We start from the raw sequence: 23,410 nt of genomic DNA on the forward strand, positions 1-23,410 counted from the left end.
GACACACTGCCCCTACAAAATATGTCCCTTGGTCCAAGTGAGGTGTCCTTCTTGGACACAGTAGGATGTCTTTCACGAAAGTTTTGGCAGTGTGTGAGGCCGTGGTCTTCCTGGCGGGAACTGCCTCCACCCACCTAGAGAACTTATTCACAACCACCAAGAGTTCTGTGTCCCCTTTACAGGTTGGTAGTGTGACATAGTCCACTTGTGAGTGACAAAAGGGTCCTGGAGGAGCCGGTGTTTCCAACATGGGTAGTAGACAGCTGCTCCTATGTTATTTTTCTGACGCAGATTTCAGCCACTATCTTACTCTGAATGTGAGTTCCACCATGTGTGGAAGAAACTCTGAACTATTTAATGCATTCCAACATGTCCAAACAAGTGATGAATCTGCATCACCAAATAAGGAAGGAGTTACCACTCAATTACTTCCATTTTTCCAGACACCATCATTGAAGAATTTTGCTCCGTTTTCCATCCACTCCTACTTCTCCTCACAGCTTCACATGTCTTGCATTTCTTCTATCTGTGACAATGTCTGCAGTGTTGTATACACTTGTCACTGCTTTGTTTCATTATCATTTTGTCTGCCCTCCATAGCGGCTTGTCTTTAGCTTCATCTGCGAACACATTGTCTTTAACTTCAGGAATATCTTCTGTTTTGTGTGTGTGCTTTACATTTGAGGATCGCGAGCTCACTTGGGAGCTGTAAAGTTTCCAGAAGCCCCTGGACTAGTAGAGAACTTTTAACAGGAGTACCAACCGTAGTAAAGAAGCCTCTGTTTCCACAGTTGGCCAAAATCATGTAAATGTAAATATTGGCATTCTGACCTCCAGCCAATTTCAGTAAGCGCCTTTAGTTCTGCTTGTTGGGCTGAGGTACTTTCAGGCATCAATCTCTGTGCTAATACAGCATTTTCTGTTGTCACAGCCCAGCCTGCCTTCCAAACTCCATCTTCCACCATGGATGACCCATCTGTGTAGACAAGTCAGTGTAAGTCAGACGGAGGAGTTTGGGGAAATACTTTGCTGCAGTTCCAAGTCTTGAATAATATCTACACAGTCATGACCTTCTTCTGATTCTTCCCCTTTGGACAGCATGGTAGTTTGTTTGGTCTTGAGAGGACACATATGAGCTACTTCTCCTTCGCTGTCTGAGTCAGAGCTGGAGTCCTCTTGGTGTGTATCAATTTCAGCAATGAGTCTCCTCCTATTCTCTCTCTACCTCCTCCAAATTCAGATACACACTCGCAGTTGGTGGAACTTGTGGGAGCAGTCAGGACAAGTTGCCAACTGTAGCTGTACCTCTGCGAGGACTCTGTTTAACTTCTTCAGAGCTCTCAGTTCTTCTCTCAGCCTTTTTGCATCAGCTTCTGCTCAGTGTCTCCACTGACGCCCCTCACTGATTTTCTCAGACACAACAAAGACCTTCTATTTTTCCCTACCTAGCTGGGAAACTCATCCCGATGGATTTCCTCCCACATTCTGAAAGATGTGCTGGTTAGGTGCATTAACCCAACCAGGTGCCGGACTGCGGTGACTAGGGGAATTTCACAATAACTTCATTGCAGTGTTAATGTAAGCCTTACTTGTGACAAATAAATAAATAAATTTTAAACTTTATAAAATAGATAAAGATGCAATTTTAGTGTGATTATCTCTTGCTGTTGCAACTGTGACTTTATCACCATACACACAGACAATTTATTTTTCGTATCCCTTTCCCAAGTCATTTTTTCAAATGCCCGTTTCACATCCAGTCGGGGCATACCCCATTGCGATCGATGTTAATAGTAAACTTTCTGTCTTAAACTGCTCTTTGTTTCTCCAACTGAAACTTCTTTTCCAAATATTGACTTACATAATTGCACATCTCTTATTACTAACTTCAGGGGGCTCTGTGCCTCCCTTCACAGTTGTAGATTTCTTATGCGAATTGGCCATTTTATTTTACAAAACCCACATAAAATGTAACTCATTTAAATGAGGCATCCAGTACTTTTTTTTTAAGAGATACCCTAAAGTCTTGAAATTCCTCAGAGTATAGTGTACCCAATTACTTCATCAACTGACTTCTCCTATGATGTATCATTTGAGATAAAAAAAAACTCATTGATCTTAAGAAAAGAAAAGGATGAGAGCTTTACTCCTTTATGTTGCATGCATTTTTGTTTTTCTTTCTCTTATCTTGACTTTGGTGCCCCCTTCCCTGATCTTCAGATGTTAATCACCCTGCCCGACTATACCAAACATTGGATTCTGGCTTCAAATCCTGGTTCTTTGGAGAGCCCATGATTTTGAAGGCACATGGTGTTCAGTCCAGCCATACAGTGTCATAACAAAGAAGGTTTCCTTAAGTTCCTCTTATTTTTATACTCTCTCTGTTGCTCAAGACATTTTGCAACTTAAGCAACCTCTCAGTAAGCACCTTTCCATTGTTCACTAGACTGCAACTTGATCCAATTCTAACCAGCTCCACAGCCGCAAGCCTGTTTGCAAACATCCTTCTGGTCTTCCAGCACAGGTTGTAACAGTTCAATGCATGGTGCTTCTGATACCTCATTATGTTTAGTCATTGTATTTTTTTCCCTGACCATTTATGTTACAATGCACTCACCTGACGAAGCAGCAGCAAGCGTTTGCTACCAAATAAATCTGTTGGACTTCAATCTGGTGTTACAAGACTTCTTACTGCATTTATGTTCCACTCATTCCTTACCTCTTTTGCTTGTTTTATCTTCAGATGTATGCTATTTTCAGCAGAACCCTACCATCAGTTTAAAGTCCTGCAGACACTTTAATTGTCCTTTCCATTCTGATTGATCCCACTCTGGTTCCAGGTTGAGTTAGTCCATTATACAGCTCCTTCCTGTCACAGTGCTAGTGCCTGTATCCCATATTCCATGAAATGGCATCTATTGTTCTGTCAGTTATTTCCCTTTTATTTACTTCTATCTCTATAAAGATATATTTATCATCAATTCTCTGAGCTAGCCAACACCACTTGTTGAATTTTATTTTTGATACGTTCTCTGGCTTTGAGACTGCTTCTGAATTTTGAATAAAAGCAAATCACCGCTGATGCTGGAATCTGAAACCAAAAGGGAAAATGCTGGAAAATCTCAGCAGGCCTGGCAGTATCTGTAAGGAGGGAAAAGAGCTGATGTTTAGAGTCCAGATGACATTTTGGCTTCTGAATTTTGAAAATGTTTTTGGGTAAAACTCATAAAATGTACTTCTGTGTCTATTTTAATTGCATCACACAGAATGATGGATTTAGCAACAGCGATTCTCACCCCATGGTCAGAAGGTTCAAGCCCCATTCCAGAGATTTGGGCACATCATCAAAGCATCTTCAAATACTGCCAGAATGCTGTCTCTCATACAAACTGTTAAACCGGAGTCTGCCTGCTCTCTCAGTTGGATGTAAGAGATCTGATTTCCCTCTTTGATGAAGAACAGGGGAGTTTGCCCTGGTGCACTGGATGACACAACGGTTAGCACTGCTGCCTCAAAGCGCCACAACATAAGAACATAAGAACATAAGAAATAGGAGCAGGAGTAGGCCATCTAGCCCTTCGAGCCTGCGCCGCCATTCAATAAGATCATGGCTGATCTGTCGCTGCTCAGTTCCACATTCCCGCCCTCTCCCCATAACTCTCACAAGTGGAGAACGTTGTTAGGAAGGCTTATGGGATGTTAGCCTTTATAGGAAGGGGCTTAGAGTATAAAAGCTGCCGTCTAATGCTTCAGTTATACAGAACGTTGGTTAGACCGCATTTGGAGTACTGCGTCCAGTTCTGGTCACCTTATTACCGGAAGGACGTGGAGTCTCTGGAAAGGGTGCAGAGGAGGTTTACCAGGATGTTGCCTGGCATGGGGGGACTGGGTTACGAGGAGAGACTGAAGAGACTGGGGCTATTCTCCTTGGAAAGAAGGAGATTGAGAGGGGACATGATAGAGGTATATAAGATACTGAAGGGAATAGATAGAGTTAATAGTGAGAGACTGCTCCCTAGACTGGGTACGAACACAAGAGGTCATCAATTAAGGGTGAGGGGGGGGAGGTATAATTTGGAGGTAAGAGGAAGGTTCTTTACACAGAGAGTTGTGGGGGTCTGGAATGCGCTACCGAGTAGGGTGGTGGAGGCAGGCACGTTGGACTCGTTTAAGATGCAGTTAGATAGGCATATGAGTGAAACGGGAATGGAGGGATATGGTAGGGGCTATTAAATAGGGTAAACCTCGGGAGACACCGGAAGGGCAGGCTGTATAACTAATATGTTTTGTCTTTATTCCACAGGTGGAGGTCCACCTCGTGTCAAGCGAGGGGCATGCACACGGCAGGTTGTGCGTGGGCTGCTCTTGGAAGTCCAGGAGTGGCCTAGTACTTCATGTCGGTGTGTGTGCTTGATCCTGGACCGATAGACGGGCTCCACAACAGCTCAGTGACTAGCACTGCTAGCTGTGCAGATACATGGATTTGGGCCTGTGTCTGTGGGAGTTTGCGCATTCTCCCTGTGGTTGCGTGGGTTTCCTCCGGGCGCTCCGGTTTCCTCCCACACCCCAAAGATGTGCTCTTAGGCTAATTGGTTTCCACCAAATTGACACTATTTCTTCCCTGAATCTGACTGAGTAGGGTCCCATTCGTAGACATGCAGGGTAGAATAGGTGTAGGGCGATGCGGCGGCGCGGGCTCGTTGGGCCGAAGGGCCTGTTTCCCGTGCTGGGTTGTTCTTTGTTCTTTGTTCTTTGTAACCCTTAATCCCCTCTCTTATCAAAAACCCATCAACCCGCTTCTTAAAAATATTTAGCGAGGCAGCCTCCACCACTTCAACGGGCAGAGAATTCCAGAGATTCACCACCCTTTGAGTGAAGAAGTTCCTCCTCAACTCCGTTCTAAACCGCCCCCCTTTTATCTTGAGGCTGTGCCCCCTAGTCCTACTGTCTTTTTTGAGCGGGAAGAGTCTCTCCGCCTCTATCCTATCCATCCCATTCATCATCTTATACGTCTCAATGAGATCTCCCCTCATTCTTCTAAACTCTAACGAGTACAAGCCTAGTTTATTCAGCCTCTCCTCATAGCTCAACCCCCTCAACTCCGGTATCAGCCTAGTAAACCTCCTCTGCACTCCCTCCAAGGCCAAAATATCTTTGCGCAGGTGTGGCGCCCAAAACTGCACACAGTACTCCAGCTGCGGCCTCACCAATGCCCTATACAGCTGCAGCAAGACCTCCCTACTTTTGTATTCAATCCCCCTCGCTATGAAGGCCAGCATCCCATTCGCCTTCCTGACCACTTGCTGCACCTGCAAGCTGGGTTTTTGCGACTCATGCACAAGGACCCCGAGGTCCCTCTGCACTGTCGCCTGCTGCAGTTTTTTGCCCCGTAAGTAATAGTCCTTCCTACCATTCTTCCTACCAAAGTGGACCACCTCACACTTGCCAACATTAAATTCCATTTGCCATTTCCTGGCCCATTCGCCCAGCCTATCTAGATCCTTCTGCAGACTCTCCACACCCTCCGCACAATTTGCTGTTCCCCCAATCTTGGTGTCATCAGCAAATTTTGACACCCTACACTCGGTTCCCTGACACCCTACACTCGGTTCCCTAACGAACCCAGGTTCAATTCCAGCCTCAGGTGACAGTCTGTGTGGAGTTTGCACATTCTCCCACATGGGCTTCCTCCCGCAGTCCATGTTAAGTTGATTGGCCATGTTAAATTGCCCTCTTTAGTGTCAGGGGATTAGCAGGGTAAATACATGGGGTTGCGGGGATAGGGCAATGGTAAGATTGTTGTCTGTGGGGGCTGATGGGCCAATTGGCCATCTTCAACCCTGCAGTGATTCTATAATTCTGGTAGTTATAGCTCGAAGATTACGACTAAAAGATTCTGTACACAAATAGATTGTTCTCCCACTATTGTACAAATGTCACTATATGCGGAAAAGTCCTTAATTTGCAGTGGAGTACTTTGGAAGGTCCTGAGGTCATGGAAAGCAAGTTATCTTTTTTCTGCCTTCCACAGAAAACAAAACATGGAAAAGGCTCTAAGTTCCAACTCTATACCAATGTTTCTGCTCCTCATCAGTTTCCTCCCAAGCGACTTCATCAGCATATTGTTCCACTCTCTCCCTCCTGTCTTTATCAAGCTCTCACTAAAATGCATTTATGTTATTCATTTCAATGAGCACATGTGAAAGCTATTTCCACAAATTCAACAATGTTAAATCCAGGAAATGAATGAAGATATGTTGTTCTGTAATGAGCTGAACATCTGGCTAACCTGGGATAGAAGGGAAGAGAAGTAGAGAAGAACTTGTTTCCAGTTGGTTTCCACTGACCCTGTTCCTGAATCCAGAACTCCCAATGCAGTTGGGGGTGGGGGAGTGCTCCAAAATCAACTATTTATATTCATAAAGCACCCTTAATGTCATAAAAAATGTTTCAATGAGCTTTATAAAGCAGAATTTGACACTGGGAGAGGAGGGGTGAAGGGCAATTGTGGGATAGACTGAGGTCCGGTGTGCCTGGATGCAGATCTGAGGCAGCCACAGGGTCTGTTTGACCCACAATGCTTCTTTGGGACTTTGTCTCAAGTATATAATCTGGGTTGCCCCTGGGGTTTGCTGCAGTGCGAGCACAGATTGAAGTACACTGCAGAATCCAAGCCAAATTTTGGAGATCAGGAAATTGCACCATTAAATTAATCATAATAAATGAATAAATCAACATTTTGTTTTGCTTAGCATGAATAGGTTGTCAGGAATTAAATAGAATTTACACGCAGCTTTGTCCAGATTGTCTGTCTTTATTTATGTGAGTGGCTACAATGCAGAATAGGAAATTTTCAGAAGATAAAAATAATTCGACTGAATAATGTTTCCAACTGCAATTACTCACAAAGTTAAGCAGAAATATTCCAATAAAGTCAATCTTTATTAGATCAGCACTACGGAAGAAGAAATCCCTCCTTTTTGAAGCATTACATGGAAGACATTCCCAGAGAAAACTGAACAATTACAATGAATTGTGACAACATTGAACATCCATCCAAGAGTGAAGGAGTGGCTCAGGGCATAAATTCCCAGTGATAATAAAAATGCAATCAGTGCGTGTGTATCAGCTTTCTCCATTTTCTTTATAAAACACAGGTAGCCAAGGTGATTAAGAAGGCATATGGCATGCTTGCCTTCATCAGCCAAGGCATTGAATACACGAGTTGGCAAATCATGTTGCAACTGTCTAAAACCTTGGTTGGGCCACATTTGGAATATTGTGTGCAGTTCTGGTTGCCACGCTACCAGAAGGACATGGAAGCTTTGAAGAGGATACAAAAAAGGTTCACCAAGATGTTGCCTAGTCTTGAGGGTGTTGGCTATGAGAAGAGGTTGAATAAACTAGGATTGTTTTCACTGGAAATATATAGGCTGAAGGGGGACCTGGTAGAGGTCTACAAAATTATGAGGCGTAGCAGAAATGAATAGTCAGAGGCTTTTTCCCAGGGTGGAAGTATTAGTTACAAGGGGGCACAGGTTCAAGGTGAGAGAGGAAAGTTTGAGGGAGATGTGCAGGGGAAGTTTTTCACGCAGAGTGGTGGGAGGCTGCAGCACGCTGTCAGAGGAGATGGTGGAAGCAGGCACATTAGCAACATTTAAGAGGCATCTGGATCGGTACATGAACAGAGGGATGCCGGCCAACTAAGGGCAGAAAGTTTTTTTTAGTGTAATTAGGGAATCATTATCGGCACAGGCTTAGAGGGCCAAAGGGCCTGTTTCTGTGCAGTACTTTTCCTTTTTCTTGGTAAAAAGTGAGGTTTTATTATTTGGGAAGGGGTGGGGGTAGAGGGAGGTTCCTATTTTTCAATTCAATGCTCACTGGCCACCCCTTATGCTCACCTATTCTGCGCTCAAATAGTGTGTCATGTCTGACAACCTTGGAAAATGTCTCTCTCACTTGCCTGGGCTATCGCCACATCCATCTGGGAAGCGTCAGAAAGCCCTGGGAAGCAGCAGTGAAGGCCTTGAGGGGTCCCAGTAGGAGGACGGAGTTTTGCAGCATTCTTCTCCACCTCCAATCTGTGTCCGGGGCCCTGGCTCAACTGCTGAAGGCCTCAGTCAGCTGAAGCCTTTAGTTTCAGCATTGAAGTTATTGTTTGTGAGGCATACTTCGCAAAAAATAAAACACATGCTGAAATTTGAACTAATCCAAATGTTTGCATTGTCCCAACTCTGGGCAAAACGATCAAGTCTGAGCCCAGGAGAAGCTGAAGGTTTCAAGTACAAACTTAAGTTTTTAAAAATCATTAAAGCTGATTTATTGGCTGCATTTTAATTGTTGCTGAGAAATATGTAATTGCTGCAAATTTTATCCCATATAAATTCTTTGGTTTGAAAAATTGAAGTTCAATTTACTGAAGAAAAATGTTCCAGAAAGCACAGTGAATAATTTCTGAGAACCAAACTGTGTCACGCATCATAAAGCCCTGATTCAGCTTATAAAATTATTTAGTTTTATTTATGTGATTATTTATATAATATAAAGTAGAAGTTTATAAAATTTTGAGGGATATAGATAGAGTGAACAGCTGAAAGCTTTTTCCCAGGGCACAAATGACAATTACAAGGGGGCACAAGTTCAAGGTAAGGGGGGAAAGTGGAGATGTGCAGGGGAAGTTTTTTTACACAGAGGGTGGTGGCCTGGAATGCACTACCAAGTGAGGTAGTTGAGGCAGATACGTTAGTGACATTTAAGATTTATCCGGATAGACTCATGAACAGACGGGAACTACAGGGACACAGGTCTAGATTGGACAATGTGATCGGCACAGGCTTGGAGGGCCAAAGGGCCTGTTCTTGTGCTGTACTATTCTTTGTCCTTTGTACAGTGCAACCCATAAAAGCAACAGGTACAGTAATAACTTGTAATAAGTCCTCAGTAAAATGCATGGCCTGTATGATAATTTTATTACATGATAGATGTGCTTTTCCAGCTTCAGCGTGGTTACTTGATAATCTCATCTTTTTCTACGGTGTCAACCATGTAAGCCCTCGTAACGTATTGCTAGTAGTTTGAGATATTAATGCACAATTGGTTATAAACCATTCTGGCGAATGTTTCCTGTTTATGTCTTCATGGATGTTGTATTTTCTATTTACTTGAAAAGTTTATGCAAGCTGCATTATCCTTACTTCATGCTTGAGGGAGAACTCAGAATTGCTTTTGTCTTGTAAGTGTACTGGAAGCATTAAATTAGGTTTCTAACTACTTTTTACCAAAGGCATAAATTAAGCAGTTGTACTTGTCATACAAAGGTGCTTATTGGTCATGGAGTAAGTATTGTCAGTGTCAAGTACAGTCACTTTGAAATACTGCCAGCAAAAGGTAGCTACACCAAGAGTACTGACAATGTAAAATACTGCTCATAAAAAGTAATTAATAACAATGTACAGCCAGTGTAATGCACTGCCAGTGTAAATTATTGCCAGTGTAAAGTTTGTTCATCATTGTGCACACAGCTTGTCCACTGTTCACAGATATTGTCAGCAAACAGTTCAATGAGAACAGCTTGTCCCTGTCCACGCTGTCTAGTCCTTTTATGATTTTAAACACATCTAACAATCTTGTCTCTTTTCTCTTTTTTCTGTGGAGAATAATTCAAATCTATTCACTTTACTCAAGTCCCGCTGGCTTGGAACTATTCTTGTAAATCTTTTCTGTGCCTCTCTAAAGCCTTCACAATGTACTGCTCAGAGATGGACACAATCACTGGAATTCTACCACCCTGCCTGCCATGGCAATTGGAGCAGGCAAGGAGCAGACAATGGGAAGGTCCGTGGGCCTTGGGCGAGATTTTGCGGTTTCGGGACAAGCGAAGCCACAAAATCCTGCCCCTTACTCCAGTTGAGATCAAATCAACAATGTTCACAATAACTTCCTTTGCTTTTATACCTGTGACCCTATTTATAAAGCCCAGGGTCACATATGCCATTTTAACCACTTTCTGAAACTGCCCTGAGACTTCCAACAATTTGAGCACATAGAACCCCAGATCTACGCATATGCCATGGCTAATCCATCTAAGCTACACATTTTGGGACACTGAGGAGCATTTTAGCATGGCCAATCAACCTAACCAGCACATCTCTGGAGTATGAGAGGAAACCCACATAGAGTCTGGGAGAATGTGCACACTCCATACAATCATCCGAGGCAGGAATTGAAGCTGGGCCTCTGGTGCTGTGTCACTGTGCTGCCTAGGGTATAGAGTTGAAAGCACAAACAACTGAGCCAAATTGGACTGAGGCCCAGGGACATGATGTTCTTCCAATTTTTTTTTCAACTAGTGGCTGCATCAAGTTTGGATGGACCTAATTCCCTTTATGAAGGATCCCTAACACATCAAGTCTTAGGCTTGAGTTATGTTGTGCATTGAAATATGTTATTGTATTCAACACATCTCTGAGACACTGAAAGTACCCTGTTAACAAAATGATCCCTCCTTACAGTATTAGCCGAAGACACTTGTTTCCACTGTAGTAATTCTAATTCATATCTAAACTTTAGTCCTGATCAAGACTTGTTCAGGTACAACTTAGTGCAGTAAAGTTTTTATTTTTGCATGAAAGATAAAGTCAACTTTCCATAATTAGAACCTATTTAACTTGTGTTTTGCAGTGTTATAAGGTACGACTGCTGTCCGGGATACTCAAAGGTGCGTGGTGAAAAAGGCTGTCCTGCTGGTAAGATATTAGTAAGAATCAATACATCATTATTTTATCACAGAATTCATTGATTTAATGATTGAATTTGATACAGACGAAGTGCAGTGCTCTTTTGGAAAAGGCTGAGCCCAAAAATCGAAACAGTTTGGGAGTGGAATTTAATGTTCATTCTGACAGACCCATCCACAGCTGGTGGTGAGACCAACTGTGGCTATTTCTGGGAGCTGATTGTTGTGATTATGTTACAATTAGGCAGCCTGTTGGCTGTGTCAAGGCTCCCAGCTCCACCAGGGGAATTGCCCGCCACACTTTACAATGCTGGATGGATGTCCCATCTCTGAGAACTGCTGGCCAGAGGCAAGTAACTCTCTAATGGTCAGGCTGCCAAGGCAAGGGGAAGAGGTGGGTCTTTTTAAGAGTGGAAGGTTGCATCAGCACGGAGTCATTCCTTTGCCACTGGCAGCTTTCTCTATTGAGCGCAGAGTGCTTGAGAAGCTCCCCCCACCCTCTCAATAGACTGCACGTGTGACTGTCAGGGCTTAGAATTAGTACTTGCTATATAATAGTGAAATCAAATATCTTTTCACACAGGCTTATGGAAATCAGGTGTTCTGACCCTCCGCCTCCCGCTCCACACACACACACACACACACACACACACCACCTCCCACCCCACCCAAAGCCTGGATCCTTGGTCAATTGAAAGTTTCAGTGCTCAGACTGATGGATTTTTCTTAGATAAGAAGCAAAGGTGGACAGTTATAGTTGAGATATAGATCAAGAGTAAGGTAATTGCACAATGGAATAGGCTCAAGAGGCTGAATGCTAATGTTCTGTTCCTTTGTTCCACTGTTTATGCTGCTATTCCTTTATTCCTAAATTTGTTACCAATAAAGGTGCTGCTACAACTGGTAAATGCAATTTTAAATGGAAGTGATGTTTTAGAGCAGAGCCATAGGTTTAATTTTCATCCAGTTGATTGACTCCGTGTTTCCCTACATTTGCCATCAAGTGACTCACCTCCAATCTCCCAACTCAAATCTGTATTCAACATTGAGGCTGTTTCTAAGTAACATTTAAATCGTTCATATTTCCAATTCCATTAGAATCATCAGTTAAAATTGTATTCATGAATGCAGACCCTCCATGGATCCAAAATTGCAAACATGTCCTCCACCAAAGCAGTTTGCCTTGCTGAGTCTTGATTTCTGGTTCCAATACATCCTGAAATCTTGGTGTGACATGTATAGCTTCATAATATCAATTCCAATATGAGGCTTGTTAGAATGAATTTTCCTCTGAATTACTGTCTGCCATAGAAAGCTACTTGCGAGTTGACCTCCCCCTCATCACCACCAATAATTGCTTGTCCCATTTGAGGCCTGCGAGTTGCGCCATTCACTGTCTATGCAGTGAATCAATGGGACATACTAATCTCTGTACCCAACAGCCTCTGTCCAAATCTATTACCATCAGCGTATAAATGGCTGAAGGAGCGGCAGCACAATTTCCCCAAAGTGCACATTGCAGAGCACTCTGGAGTTGTCACACTGGGAGATTTCTGATATGACGCACAAACTTACCTCAGTGTTGAGCATGGAGGTAGGGAATCCGGCAAACCTTGGACTTTGCAGGCTGCACATGTGCAAGGGCTGCACGCTGAGAGAGGCACTGAACCCTGGTATAGCTGTCAAGGGATGAAATGGGGAAGGTCCCTGTCTAAGACCATTCAGCCACGGTGAACTAAAGGATAAAGAAAATGACAGCACAGGAACAGGCCCTTCGGCCCTCCAAGCCTGCACTAACCATGCTGTCTGACTGAACTAAAACCCCCTTCCCTTCCGGGGACCTACCCTTCTGGGGACCATGTCCCTCCATTCCAACCTATTCATGTATTTGTCTAGACACCCCTTAACTGAGTTTTATGAACTGAAGGGATTGAAATTATATAGAAACCTCCACAGGCTGTATGACTCACTGAATGTTTTCTATGAATATTCTATGTGTTTCAGTTGTATTGAAGCACCTCAGAGTGCAACTTGATCTATATAGACGACATTTTAATATCTTTGTACCATTTGTAAGGATCATTTGGAAATGTCAGGAATGTTTCTTTGACTGTAATAAAGCACTAACTTGATGTATGTAAAGAACCTGAATATTATTGCACTTTGTGTGCTGACTGTTTTGGAACGTCTGTAATGTTCTTTCAGATGTTCTATGAATCAAATACATGTTTGCAAAAAGAATTTGGGCAATTGTGCATCTTTAACTTCTTTGGCCCAAGACAGGCCCAGTGCTCCTATGCACGAGGAAAGGAAAAATGATGCAAAATTCCAGGTCCGGTGACCCGGAACAGAGCACCATGGAATACTGTGACCCAGAGGAGGGGCAGGGAGAGGTCCCAATAGGAAGTCCCAAGTAAAGGACAGAGCCAAGTCTCAGTTAAGTTAAAGAAAAATAGAGGAGGAGAGGAACTCGCTCCAAGGAAAAGTGCTGTGGGAGCAGATTTTGGGTGAAGACAGCAACCAAAAGTTTGTGACTTCTGTGGGCTATTGGGGACAAGGTACCGTTTTGGAGCAGTAGCTTTCTGCTCAGTGTGGCTGAAGATCTGAAGTTGTAACTGCAAATTTAGTGCATTCTTGCAACCCAGAGAAATGGGACCTTGAGACAAGATTAAAACCCTATGAGTGGGCCATTGTTGATACCATCTGAGTTTGCTATTAGAAGAGCAAGCAGCACAAGCACTGAAGATCCAAGAAGGCAGCAGAAGCTTGATGACTCCATGCTGAGGCCTTTGGAATAATTGTTCTGCTTGGTGTGGCTGAAGAGCTGAAATTATACTTTTAAATAGATGCTTGAGAATCAACTTGGGGATCCAGTGGAACAGAACTTCAGAAGACAAGATTTTAACCTTTTGAGATGGACCATTATTGAAGCCATCCAAGTGGGACTGAGATTTGAAGAGAATTCTAAGGTGTGATCTTTGAAGGTGAATCTTGGAATCCTTTGAGAGAAATAGAGTTTCAACGGGATTAGTTGACTCGGTATTACTGACTTTGGTTGGGATATTGAGAAATCCATGTAATCTGTTTTGGTCGCATTTGGTAATTGTTGCATAGTGTGGTGTGTTAAACTACAGTTTGCCTGTTGTTCACTTGTACCTTACACTTAATCTGATTGTATAAGATAGATATTGTAAATTGGTTTATGTTTCTGACCTTGCACAGCAAACTTTATTTTTGTCCGCTAGGCAAGTGTCGTAAATCTTAAATTTTGCTTACCTGAAACAAAGCATTATTGGTCTCTAACTGGATCCTAGCAACAATTTGCAAGTGTGGCCAATGATCAAAACAAGGTTCGTAATGGCTAGAACAACTTGCTTCTACTGATCTTTTTGAATTTCCAAACCTCGTTTGGGATATTTCCATCTCTATTGACATTATCACTAGATGTGACACTATAAGCCTAAATCACTCTCAACAGATTGTGTTAACACATTGTTTTATTTAGGCTAGGCACATAGGAACATTTATATATTGATTGAAGCTTAAAGATATCAGTAGCAGGATTCTTTGTGTGTGCTCTGTTCAGAGGCAAAAGTGAAGCTCAGACTGGATCACATGACTCCTCCCTCGTGATGGCATGCTGTTATCTCTTAAAGATATCTTACAAAAGAGAAAGGGAAACTTTCTTCGGGGAGTACCCTTTGTGCAACGGGGGAACTCCCCAAAGATAGTACCTCACTTCCTTGGAGGGCCTCAAAATGGCTTACATTAACACAGCAATTAAGTTACTGTGAAAATCCCCTAGTCGCCACACTCCGGTGCCTGTTCGGATACACTGAGGGAGAACTTAGCATGGCCAATGCATCTAACCAGCACATCTTTTGGACTGTGAGAGGAAACTGGAACACCCGGAGGAAACCCATGCTGACACAGGGAGAACATGCAGACTCTGCACAGTCAATGATCCAAGTTAGGAATCAAACCCGGGTCCCTGGTGCTGTGAGGCAGCAGTGCTAACCACTGTGCCACCATGCCACTGGAGCTGTCATGGTAGGCAGATTGTGACAAGAAGCAGCCTTTCAAAAAGATTTAACGGATGTTGGGCAATCTTGGACCGTGCGGATCAGTGTTATATGAATTACTCACACCTGAATAGCTATAGGAAGGACCCCTGACTAGTGCTATTTAAAGAGCCAGTCATCTAACTTGCTGAGGTATTTAGTTGGTGGAGTTGGAAGGGAATATTACTGCATCCTCACAGCGCGAGCAGAGGAGTTTGTAAACCAGGACATGAAGATCTACAACTGCTTCTGAACATGAGGAGATAGGAATTTTAGAAACAGGAGTGGGAGGAGACCATGTGGCTCCTCAAGTTTGCTCTGCCATTCAATACAATCATGACTGACTTTCTGTCTTGATTCCACTTTCTTGCCTACTCCACGTATCCTTTGATCTCCTGGGAGACCAAAAGTCCATCTATCTTAGCCTTGAATATAGTCAATGTTAGAACTGTTGATTTGATTTATTATTGTCACATATATTGAGATACAATGAGAAGTATTGCTTCTTGTGTGCTATGCAGCCAAATCATTCCATTCATAGAGTACATAGGGAAGAAGGAGGAGGTGCAGAATATAGTGTTGGAGTCACAGGGTGTAGAGAAAAATCAGCTTAATATCAGGTTAATCCATTCAAAAGTCCGGCTGCAGGGAAGAAGCTGTTCTTGAGCTGGCTGGTATGTGATCTCAGATTTTGGTATCTTTTTCCCAAAGGAAGAAGGTGGAAAAGAGAATGTCCTGTGTGCATGGGGTCCTTGATTATGTGGGCTGGTTTCTCCTACCCACTGAACATCCACTACCCTCTGAACACTGCAATCCTTCATAAGAAGACAGCGCACAAGGGCCATGTGAATCGTGCAAGGGCACAGTGACACAATTCTGACCTTCGACATCTGATGCATTTGGGATTCAAATAAACAATAGCAAACTCAATAACCATTGCATCTTATAACTCTTAGCATCACTTTGTTCTAGCAACTAATCACATTATTGTACTTGAACACATTTTGACATTTTATATATATATGATAAAATTTTATTTTTGTCCTTTCTCCACTTGTACAGCTTTACCAATTGACAATATCTACAACACTCTGGGAAATGTTGGATCCAGCAGCACTCAGTTGTATTCTGACCGTGCAAAACTTAGACCAGAGATCGAAGGACCTGGAACTTTCACAATATTTGCTCCCAGTAATGAAGCCTGGGCTGCTCTACCTCAAGTAATCAATGCCAACTTTACTTTTGACTTTGTCTTCAAGTACATGAAACCCTCATTGGCAGAGTCAGATATTGTCAGCTTGTTCACTTGTGTATCATTGATAAACTAGTTGGTACAATTACCCACTTTTTCCAACATCCAGAATAGATTAAATAAAAATAGGCATTTATGAAATAACTTTCACAATCTCAGGATGTCCCAGTGCATATTCCGACCAATGAAGCACTCTTGAAAGAGTAGTCACTGTTGCAATGCTAGAAATGCTGGAGCCAATTTGTGCACAGCAAGGTCCTGTAAACATCAGTGAAATAAATGAACGGATCACTATCTTATTTTCACCTGAGAGGGCAGATAGGATCTAGATTTCAAATCTGACTTAGTTGATGGCGGCTCAAACCAAAATGCAGTCCTTCTTCAGCACTGCAATGAAGTGCCAGCCAATAGATTGTGTTCTGCCCTAAGTCAAGTTGTTTCCAGTAATATGAAGTGAAATTAATGACAAATTCTGTAAATGAAAAAGTTACAATATATGTTACAGAAATTAAGTGAACCATTGAAATGATCATAAAATGCATGAGTCAATATTATTTCACCTCCTCTTCCCACCCACCCCCTCCCTTCTCCCCCCATCCGTGTCAGTACATTATATTAGGTTAATCAGTCAGTACATTGCCCAAGAGGCCATTGGGAGTGCCCTTGCCTGCATGATGTTAATAGGTTGGTAATGGGGCCAGCATCCATACCTGACAGGACTTTGCACTCTGTGCGCAGACTGCTACCTGGGGAGAGAAAACCAGCATGCCTCTTTCCAGCTATACAGCCAACATTCTCTCCATGTTCACTGGCACACTGATATGGTATTTGCCGTCATCCTGGCAGGACGGAGCCTGATCAATCCGGCAACGTCAGCTCCATAGATATGGCAGCCCCCTTTTCACAGGGCAAAGGGTAGCGTAATCTGCATTAAAACAAAACTGCTCCCTCCCCCAATGAACAAGAGGAATGCAATCTTCCACAAGTACTGGAGCAACCCCTTTCTCACTGCCCCCCCTCATCCCCTCTGCCCCATTAGCACTGGGGCAATCCTCCTCCCTACAAGGGATAAGGGGAACCTCCTAATGCCAACCTCCAGGTTGGCATTGCCAGGGTATCATGCTAGGGTGCCAGGACAATGCCAGGACATGTTTCTCTCCCCCCGAGGGGCTTACTTTATGCCTCTGGCGGGTTCCTCTTGACTGTTTCACACTTTTAAATATGTGTTGTAATCCTCGCCAATGTGATTCACGTCAATGAAGGGGGAATCTTTACCTGGGGGATTATATGGTGGGGAGGCCTTTTAAATAGTGTTAATTTATTAAAGTGAATTTGAATGGGCAGGAACATTGTTATGTCACTGGTGATGGACGGGAAAATCAGAGAATGAGATGTTGCTGCTGAGATTCCCGGTTCCATGCTCTTACAGCATTTTTACACCAGCATCATCATTTTGCCTGTGGCAAATCTGGTGGAGAATTCTCCCCACCGTCCTGCTAATATCGGTAATGTGGCCAGCTCCATGTGTAACATTATTAATCCGGGGCCATGGGCTCACCTAGGTCATAATAGAAACCCTAAAATTATTGTTTCTTTTCTTAACCTGTGGAGGCCAAGTGAAGAATGACAAGTTTCACTCTAACTGAAATAGGATTAAGCTAGGTGCTTTCCTTTTGTGGCTTTACCGTGCCCTTCCATTTGTGTGGCTCACCAGCACATCATGTGAAGTGTCTGCTTATTGAGATCTGAAGGAGAAAATAATAGAATCTCTACAATGCAGAAGAGGCCATTTGGCCCATCGAGTCTGCACCAACTCTTTGACAAAGTCTCTTCCCTACCCTATCCCCATAATCCCACAGTCATTTCCCAGAGCTAATCCACCAAACCTTCACTAAGGGGCAATTTAACATGGTCAATCCCCATTAACCTGCACATCTTTGAACTGTGGGAGGAAACCGGACCATCTGGAGGTGTGAAGCAGCAGTGCTAACCACTGTGCTGCTGCTCTGCCCCTACCTGTTACTAGATTGAATGGCTGCACCATATTTTGTAGTTTGATCTAATTGCCTTTTTCCTTAAACATAGGAAGTCGTTGATGCTCTCGTAAGCAATGTCAACATTGAGTTGCTCAACGCCTTACATTACCATATGGTCGACAGACGCATTCTCACAGATGAACTGAGGCATGGTGTGACATTGCCTTCAATGTACCAAGACTTAGATATATATATACACCACTATCCCAATGGCGTAAGAAAAGCTTATTCTTAACTATTCTGCAAACACAATGTACTTTTTTTGTTCCTTTTTATATTTTTCACCATTTAAAGTGTTTTCAAAGACCAATTCCAATCCTGTCTCTTTACATTGCTACAGATTGTTACAGTCAACTGTGCTCGAATACTGAAGGCTGACCAACTTGCAACCAATGGTGTTGTGCATGTCATTGACAAAGTCATCACAGCTTTTACAAATACCATTCTGGATACTCTTGAAATTGAAGATAACTTTCAACAGCTTAGAGTATGTATAAAGGAATTTACACTTGAGTTAAAGTAACAGGATTATTTTATTTATGCTGGACAAAATGTTTATTTATTGATATTGTAATTTCTAGGATTCTGCATCTAGTATCTCCTAATCTAAATGCTTAATTTCACAGCCATTTTTTTCTGCTACTTTTGCTCATATCTTTTCCCAAAAGTAGGAGAGCCTAAAACGAGAGAGCATAGGTTTAAGGTGAGAGGGGAGAGATAGAAATGTGTCCAGAGGGGCAATTTTTTCATACAGAGGGTGGTGAGTATCTGGAACAAGCTGCCGGAGGTACTAGGAGCGGCGGGTACAATTTTGTCTTTTAAAAAACATTTAAATAGTTACATGGGTATGATAGGTATAGAAGGATATGGGCCAAATGTGGGCAATTGGGATTAGCTTAAGAAAGAAAGGGCGGCATGGACAAGTTGGGCCGAAGGACCTGTTTCCATGCTGTAAACCTCTATGACTCTATGACTCATAAAAGAAAAATTGTCATTAATTATGGAGTCAATATAATTTTCCCATATTTTTCACCAAATGAAAGTTTATTACAGACAAATAACATAGGGAGGAGAAGAAATGTACAAGACAATAACCTTAAAACCATTTTAACTTGACCTGGGATTCCAAAATCTCTCTGTCTCCTTGAAGACCATAAGACGTAGGAGCACAAGTAGGCCATTTGGCCCATCAGGTCTGCTCCACCAAGTGCAAATTAAGGTCATGGCAGGTAAATGAGGTGGAATAGGAATTTTGCCCCACCATTTCCCCAAGGTTTTGCAGGCTCAAATGCAAAAGTGCCTGAAGAAACAATCATCGGCCCTAGTGCTTGGCGTCCTCAGATCAGAATGTCTGAAGGCAATAGGCAGCAATCTGAAAATCAACAAAAAATGCCTCGCTTTTTTCAGGAATCCACTGATTGTTTCATACTACAGGACTTCTCATTACTTTTTTGGACTATTTCCAATATTGCAGGCTGCTTAGACCTGCGGCAGTTGGTGTCTTCACATCTTGATTCTAGATGAAGTTTTCTGGTGGGAGCATGCCTGAATCTAAGCCATGCTGATCTGATTCCATAAATTTGGTGAGGTCCAGTCAGGTACACAGCAATCCCCTTCCTAATTCCCAGAAACAGGGTGAATGGGGCAAGGAATAAACCCAAAAATGTCGCCATGATTGTTGATATAGAAAGCCACAAGGGGCTACATGGTGGTTAGCACTGCTGACTCACAGCACCAGAGACTCAGGTTCATTTCCTGCCTTGGGTGACTGTCTGTCTGTGTGGAGTTTGTACGTTCTCCCTGTGTCTGCGTAGGTTTCTTTCAGGCACTCCGCTTTCCTCCCACGGTCCAAAAATGTGCATGGTTCCATAGATGGGCAATTTAGCATGGCCCCTCAGTGTCCCAAAATGTGTAGGTTGGGGGGATTAGTGGGGTAAATGCACAGGGATAGGGTGAATGGTGGACCTGGGTAAGATGAATGTGAGAATGTGCAAACTCCACAGTCACCCAGGGCTGGAATTGAACCCAGGACCTTGCTGCTGTGAGGCAGCAGTGCTAACCATGGTGCCACCATGCTGCCCTTGAATGATGAATTTGTCTGAATTTCCAGCCATCAGGATATCAGGAATTCTTTCTGTTTTCAAGTCTGTTTCCTTTGGTACCATCCTGATTAACCAGAGGTTTCTGATTTCAAAATCTGCTTTGGAATTTGGGCTGTGGTTATATTGACACAAGGGACACCCTTCAGTTTTGGTGATGTTTTTAAAGTTCCCATCCATGGACAGATTAGGATCCTATGCCAGTTGAAGCAAAAAACAACCTCAGTTCCCATCTATTATTTCCCAGAAAGAATCCATGCAATCATTGAACCAAAAGAAATCATTGCAAGATATAAAGTGTCATCTCAATGGGTGGAAAGAAATTGACATGAGGTTTGAAAGTTCACGCAACTGTTATCTTTCTAATGCATTTTATTTCATAAATTATTACCTATCCTAAGGTTGATTTCACTAATGTGCACTGCTCAGGGAAAGCCCTGACTGCTGAATCAATTTATTGTCAAATTCTTTGGGTGTGAGATCACAGGAAATTCTTCTGCAATTTCCTAACATCCTTCCAGTGTTCAACTTTCCGCAGAATCAAAATACGTTTATAAAATCATAAGAACATAATAAGAAACATAAGAACATAAGAAATAGGAGCAGGAGTAGGCCATCTAGCCCTTCGAGCCTGCCCCGCCATTCAATAAGATCATGGCTGATCTGTCGTGGCTCAGTTCCACATTCCTACCCTCTCCCCATAACCCTTAATCCCCTCTCTTATCAAAAACCCATCAACCCGCGTCTTAAAAATATTTAGCGAGGTAGCCTCCACCACTTCAACGGGCAGAGAATTCCAGAGATTCACCACCCTTTGAGTGAAGAAGTTCTTCCTCAACTCCGTTCTAAACCGCCCCCCCCTTTATCTTGAGGCTGTGCCCCCTAGTCCTACTGTCCTTTCTGAGCGGGAAGAGTCTCTCCACCTCTATCCTATCCATCCCATTCATCATCTTATATGTCTCAATGAGATCTCCCCTCATTCTTCTAAACTCTAACGAGTACAAGCCTAGTTTATTCAGCCTCTCCTCATAGCTCAACCCCCTCAACTCCGGCATCAGCCTAGTAAACCTCCTCTGCACTCCCTCCAAGGCCAAAATATCCTTGCGTAAGTACGGCGCCCAAAACTGCACACAGTACTCCAGCTGCGGCCTCACCAATGCCCTATATAGCCGCAGCAAGACCTCCCTACTTTTATATTCAATCCCCCTCGCTATGAAGGCCAGCATCCCATTCGCCTTCCTGACCACCTGCTGCACCTGCAAGCTGGGTTTTTGCGACTCACGCACAAGGACCCCGAGGTCCCTCTGCACCGTCGCCTGCTGCAGTTTTTCGCCACGTAAGTAATAATCCTTCCTACCATTATTCCTACCAAAGTGGACCACCTCGCACTTGCCAACATTAAATTCCATTTGCCAGTTCTTGGCCCATTCGCCCAGCCTATCTAGATCCTTCTGCAGACTTTCCACACCCTCTGTGCAATTTGCCGTTCCACCAATCTTGGTGTCATCAGCAAATTTCGACACCATACACTCGGTTCCCTCCTCCAGATCATCTATATAAATGGTAAATAGCTGAGGCCCCAGCACCGACCCCTGGGGTACTCCACTAGTCACCAACCGCCAATCCGAATAGCACCCATTGACCCCCACTGTCTGCCTCCTATTTGACAACCAATCCTCTATCCACGCTAACACCATACCCCCAACTCCATGTCCCCTAACCGTCTGCAATAACCTCTTGTGAGGTACCTTGTCAAACGCCTTCTGAAAATCAAGAAAGACCACATCCACCGGCTCTCCTCTATCCACCGCCCTAGACACATCCTCATAGAACTCCAACAAATTTGTCAGACACGACTTCCCCTTAATGAAATCAATTGTAAGGTGCGTAGTAATTCAGAACGAATATGTCAAGAAGATAACAGCTATTGAATTTTGAAACTGTCGCTGATTATTTTGTCCAGTATAGAAATTTCAGACATTGGATTTCTTCTCTGTTCTCATGTACTGTGTGTTGCAGGCTGCGGTGGCTGCTGCCGGTCTCGAGGATATGCTTAGCCGGGAAGGGGAGTACACGCTCTTTGCTCCCACTGATGAAGCATTCAAGAAGATACCACCTGCCACTCTGAATAGAATTTTAGGAGATCCAGAGGCTTTGAAATGTAAGGTAGAACTTAACAATGCAATACAGCTGTGAATGCAAATCAATAAGGTATCTAATATTCTGCTTTCTTAGTAGTCTCACATACTATTTACTGAAAAAAGGCCATTCAGTCCAGCAGGTCCAATGCTAGTGCTTATGCTCCACCCAAGTCTCCTCCCAACCCTTCAGCATAATCCTTTATTTCTTTATCCCACCTGTACCTAAGTTCTCCTTAAATATATCGATGTACTGACTTGTGGAAACAAGTTTCTCATTTTAACCAATCTCCAGGCTATAAAGTCTCTCCTGGATTTCTTAATCTATTTATTACTGTCTCTGAATAACGATTCCTGAAAACTTTGTGCCACATTTTCATCAAACCTTGTTTAGACCGCACTTAGAGTGCTGCCTACAGTCCTTGCATAAAGGATATCGAAGAACCATGGGGGTTGCAGAGATTTACTAAGATAAAGCAGAAATGGATGGGTACAGACATCAGGAAAGGATTGATAGGCTGAGTTTCCTTTCTCTCGAAAAAAGGAGGCTAAGGCATGATCTAATAGAGGTATTTAAAATTGTGAAAGATTCTGATAGAGTGCATACAGAGAGAATATTTCCTCTTGTGGGGACAAGTATAACTAGAGGCCATCAATATAAGATAGACACCAAGCAATTTAATAGGGAGTTCAAAAGAAACTCTCTTACCCAGAGAATGATGAAACTACAGAGCGCTTGGCCTCAAGGGCTGGTTGAAACAAAATACAAATGAATTTAAAGGGACAAATCTATGAGGAAAAAGGGATAGAGGATTACAATGATAGACTTAGATGAAGAAAGATGGGAGGAGGTTCTAGTGGATCATGAACACTGGCAAGCAGTGATTGAACTGAATGGCCTGTTTCTGTGCATTAAGTATGATGTAATTCTGGTCTCCCTGCAAGTTAGAGCACCTTCTGCACATGCACTCTATCAAAGCCTTCATCAGATTAGCTCATGGGCTTCTGTTTTCTTGAAAAAAGAACCAGAGTACATTCAGTTGTTCCCTAGCCATGTAACTCCAAACATTTAGCATGGTTAATCCCTCC

General features: G+C 43.1%; 1 protein-coding gene across 1 annotated transcript in view; it reads left to right on the forward strand.

Moving 5' to 3' along the window:
• Positions 1 to 23,410, forward strand: part of tgfbi (transforming growth factor, beta-induced) — a 62,949-nt gene that overhangs the window by 15,647 nt on the left and 23,892 nt on the right. The window contains exons 3-7 of the mRNA XM_080201468.1: positions 10,681 to 10,745; positions 15,859 to 16,016; positions 18,134 to 18,298; positions 18,425 to 18,571; positions 22,203 to 22,344. Of these exons, the coding sequence (XP_080057594.1) occupies positions 10,681 to 10,745; positions 15,859 to 16,016; positions 18,134 to 18,298; positions 18,425 to 18,571; positions 22,203 to 22,344 (677 nt within the window). The remainder of the gene's footprint in view (positions 1 to 10,680; positions 10,746 to 15,858; positions 16,017 to 18,133; positions 18,299 to 18,424; positions 18,572 to 22,202; positions 22,345 to 23,410) is intronic.

Source organism: Carcharhinus amblyrhynchos, chromosome 13 (assembly GCF_965287045.1).
Source record: "Carcharhinus amblyrhynchos chromosome 13, sCarAmb.v2.hapA, whole genome shotgun sequence".
Lineage (NCBI taxonomy): Eukaryota > Metazoa > Chordata > Chondrichthyes > Carcharhiniformes > Carcharhinidae > Carcharhinus > Carcharhinus amblyrhynchos.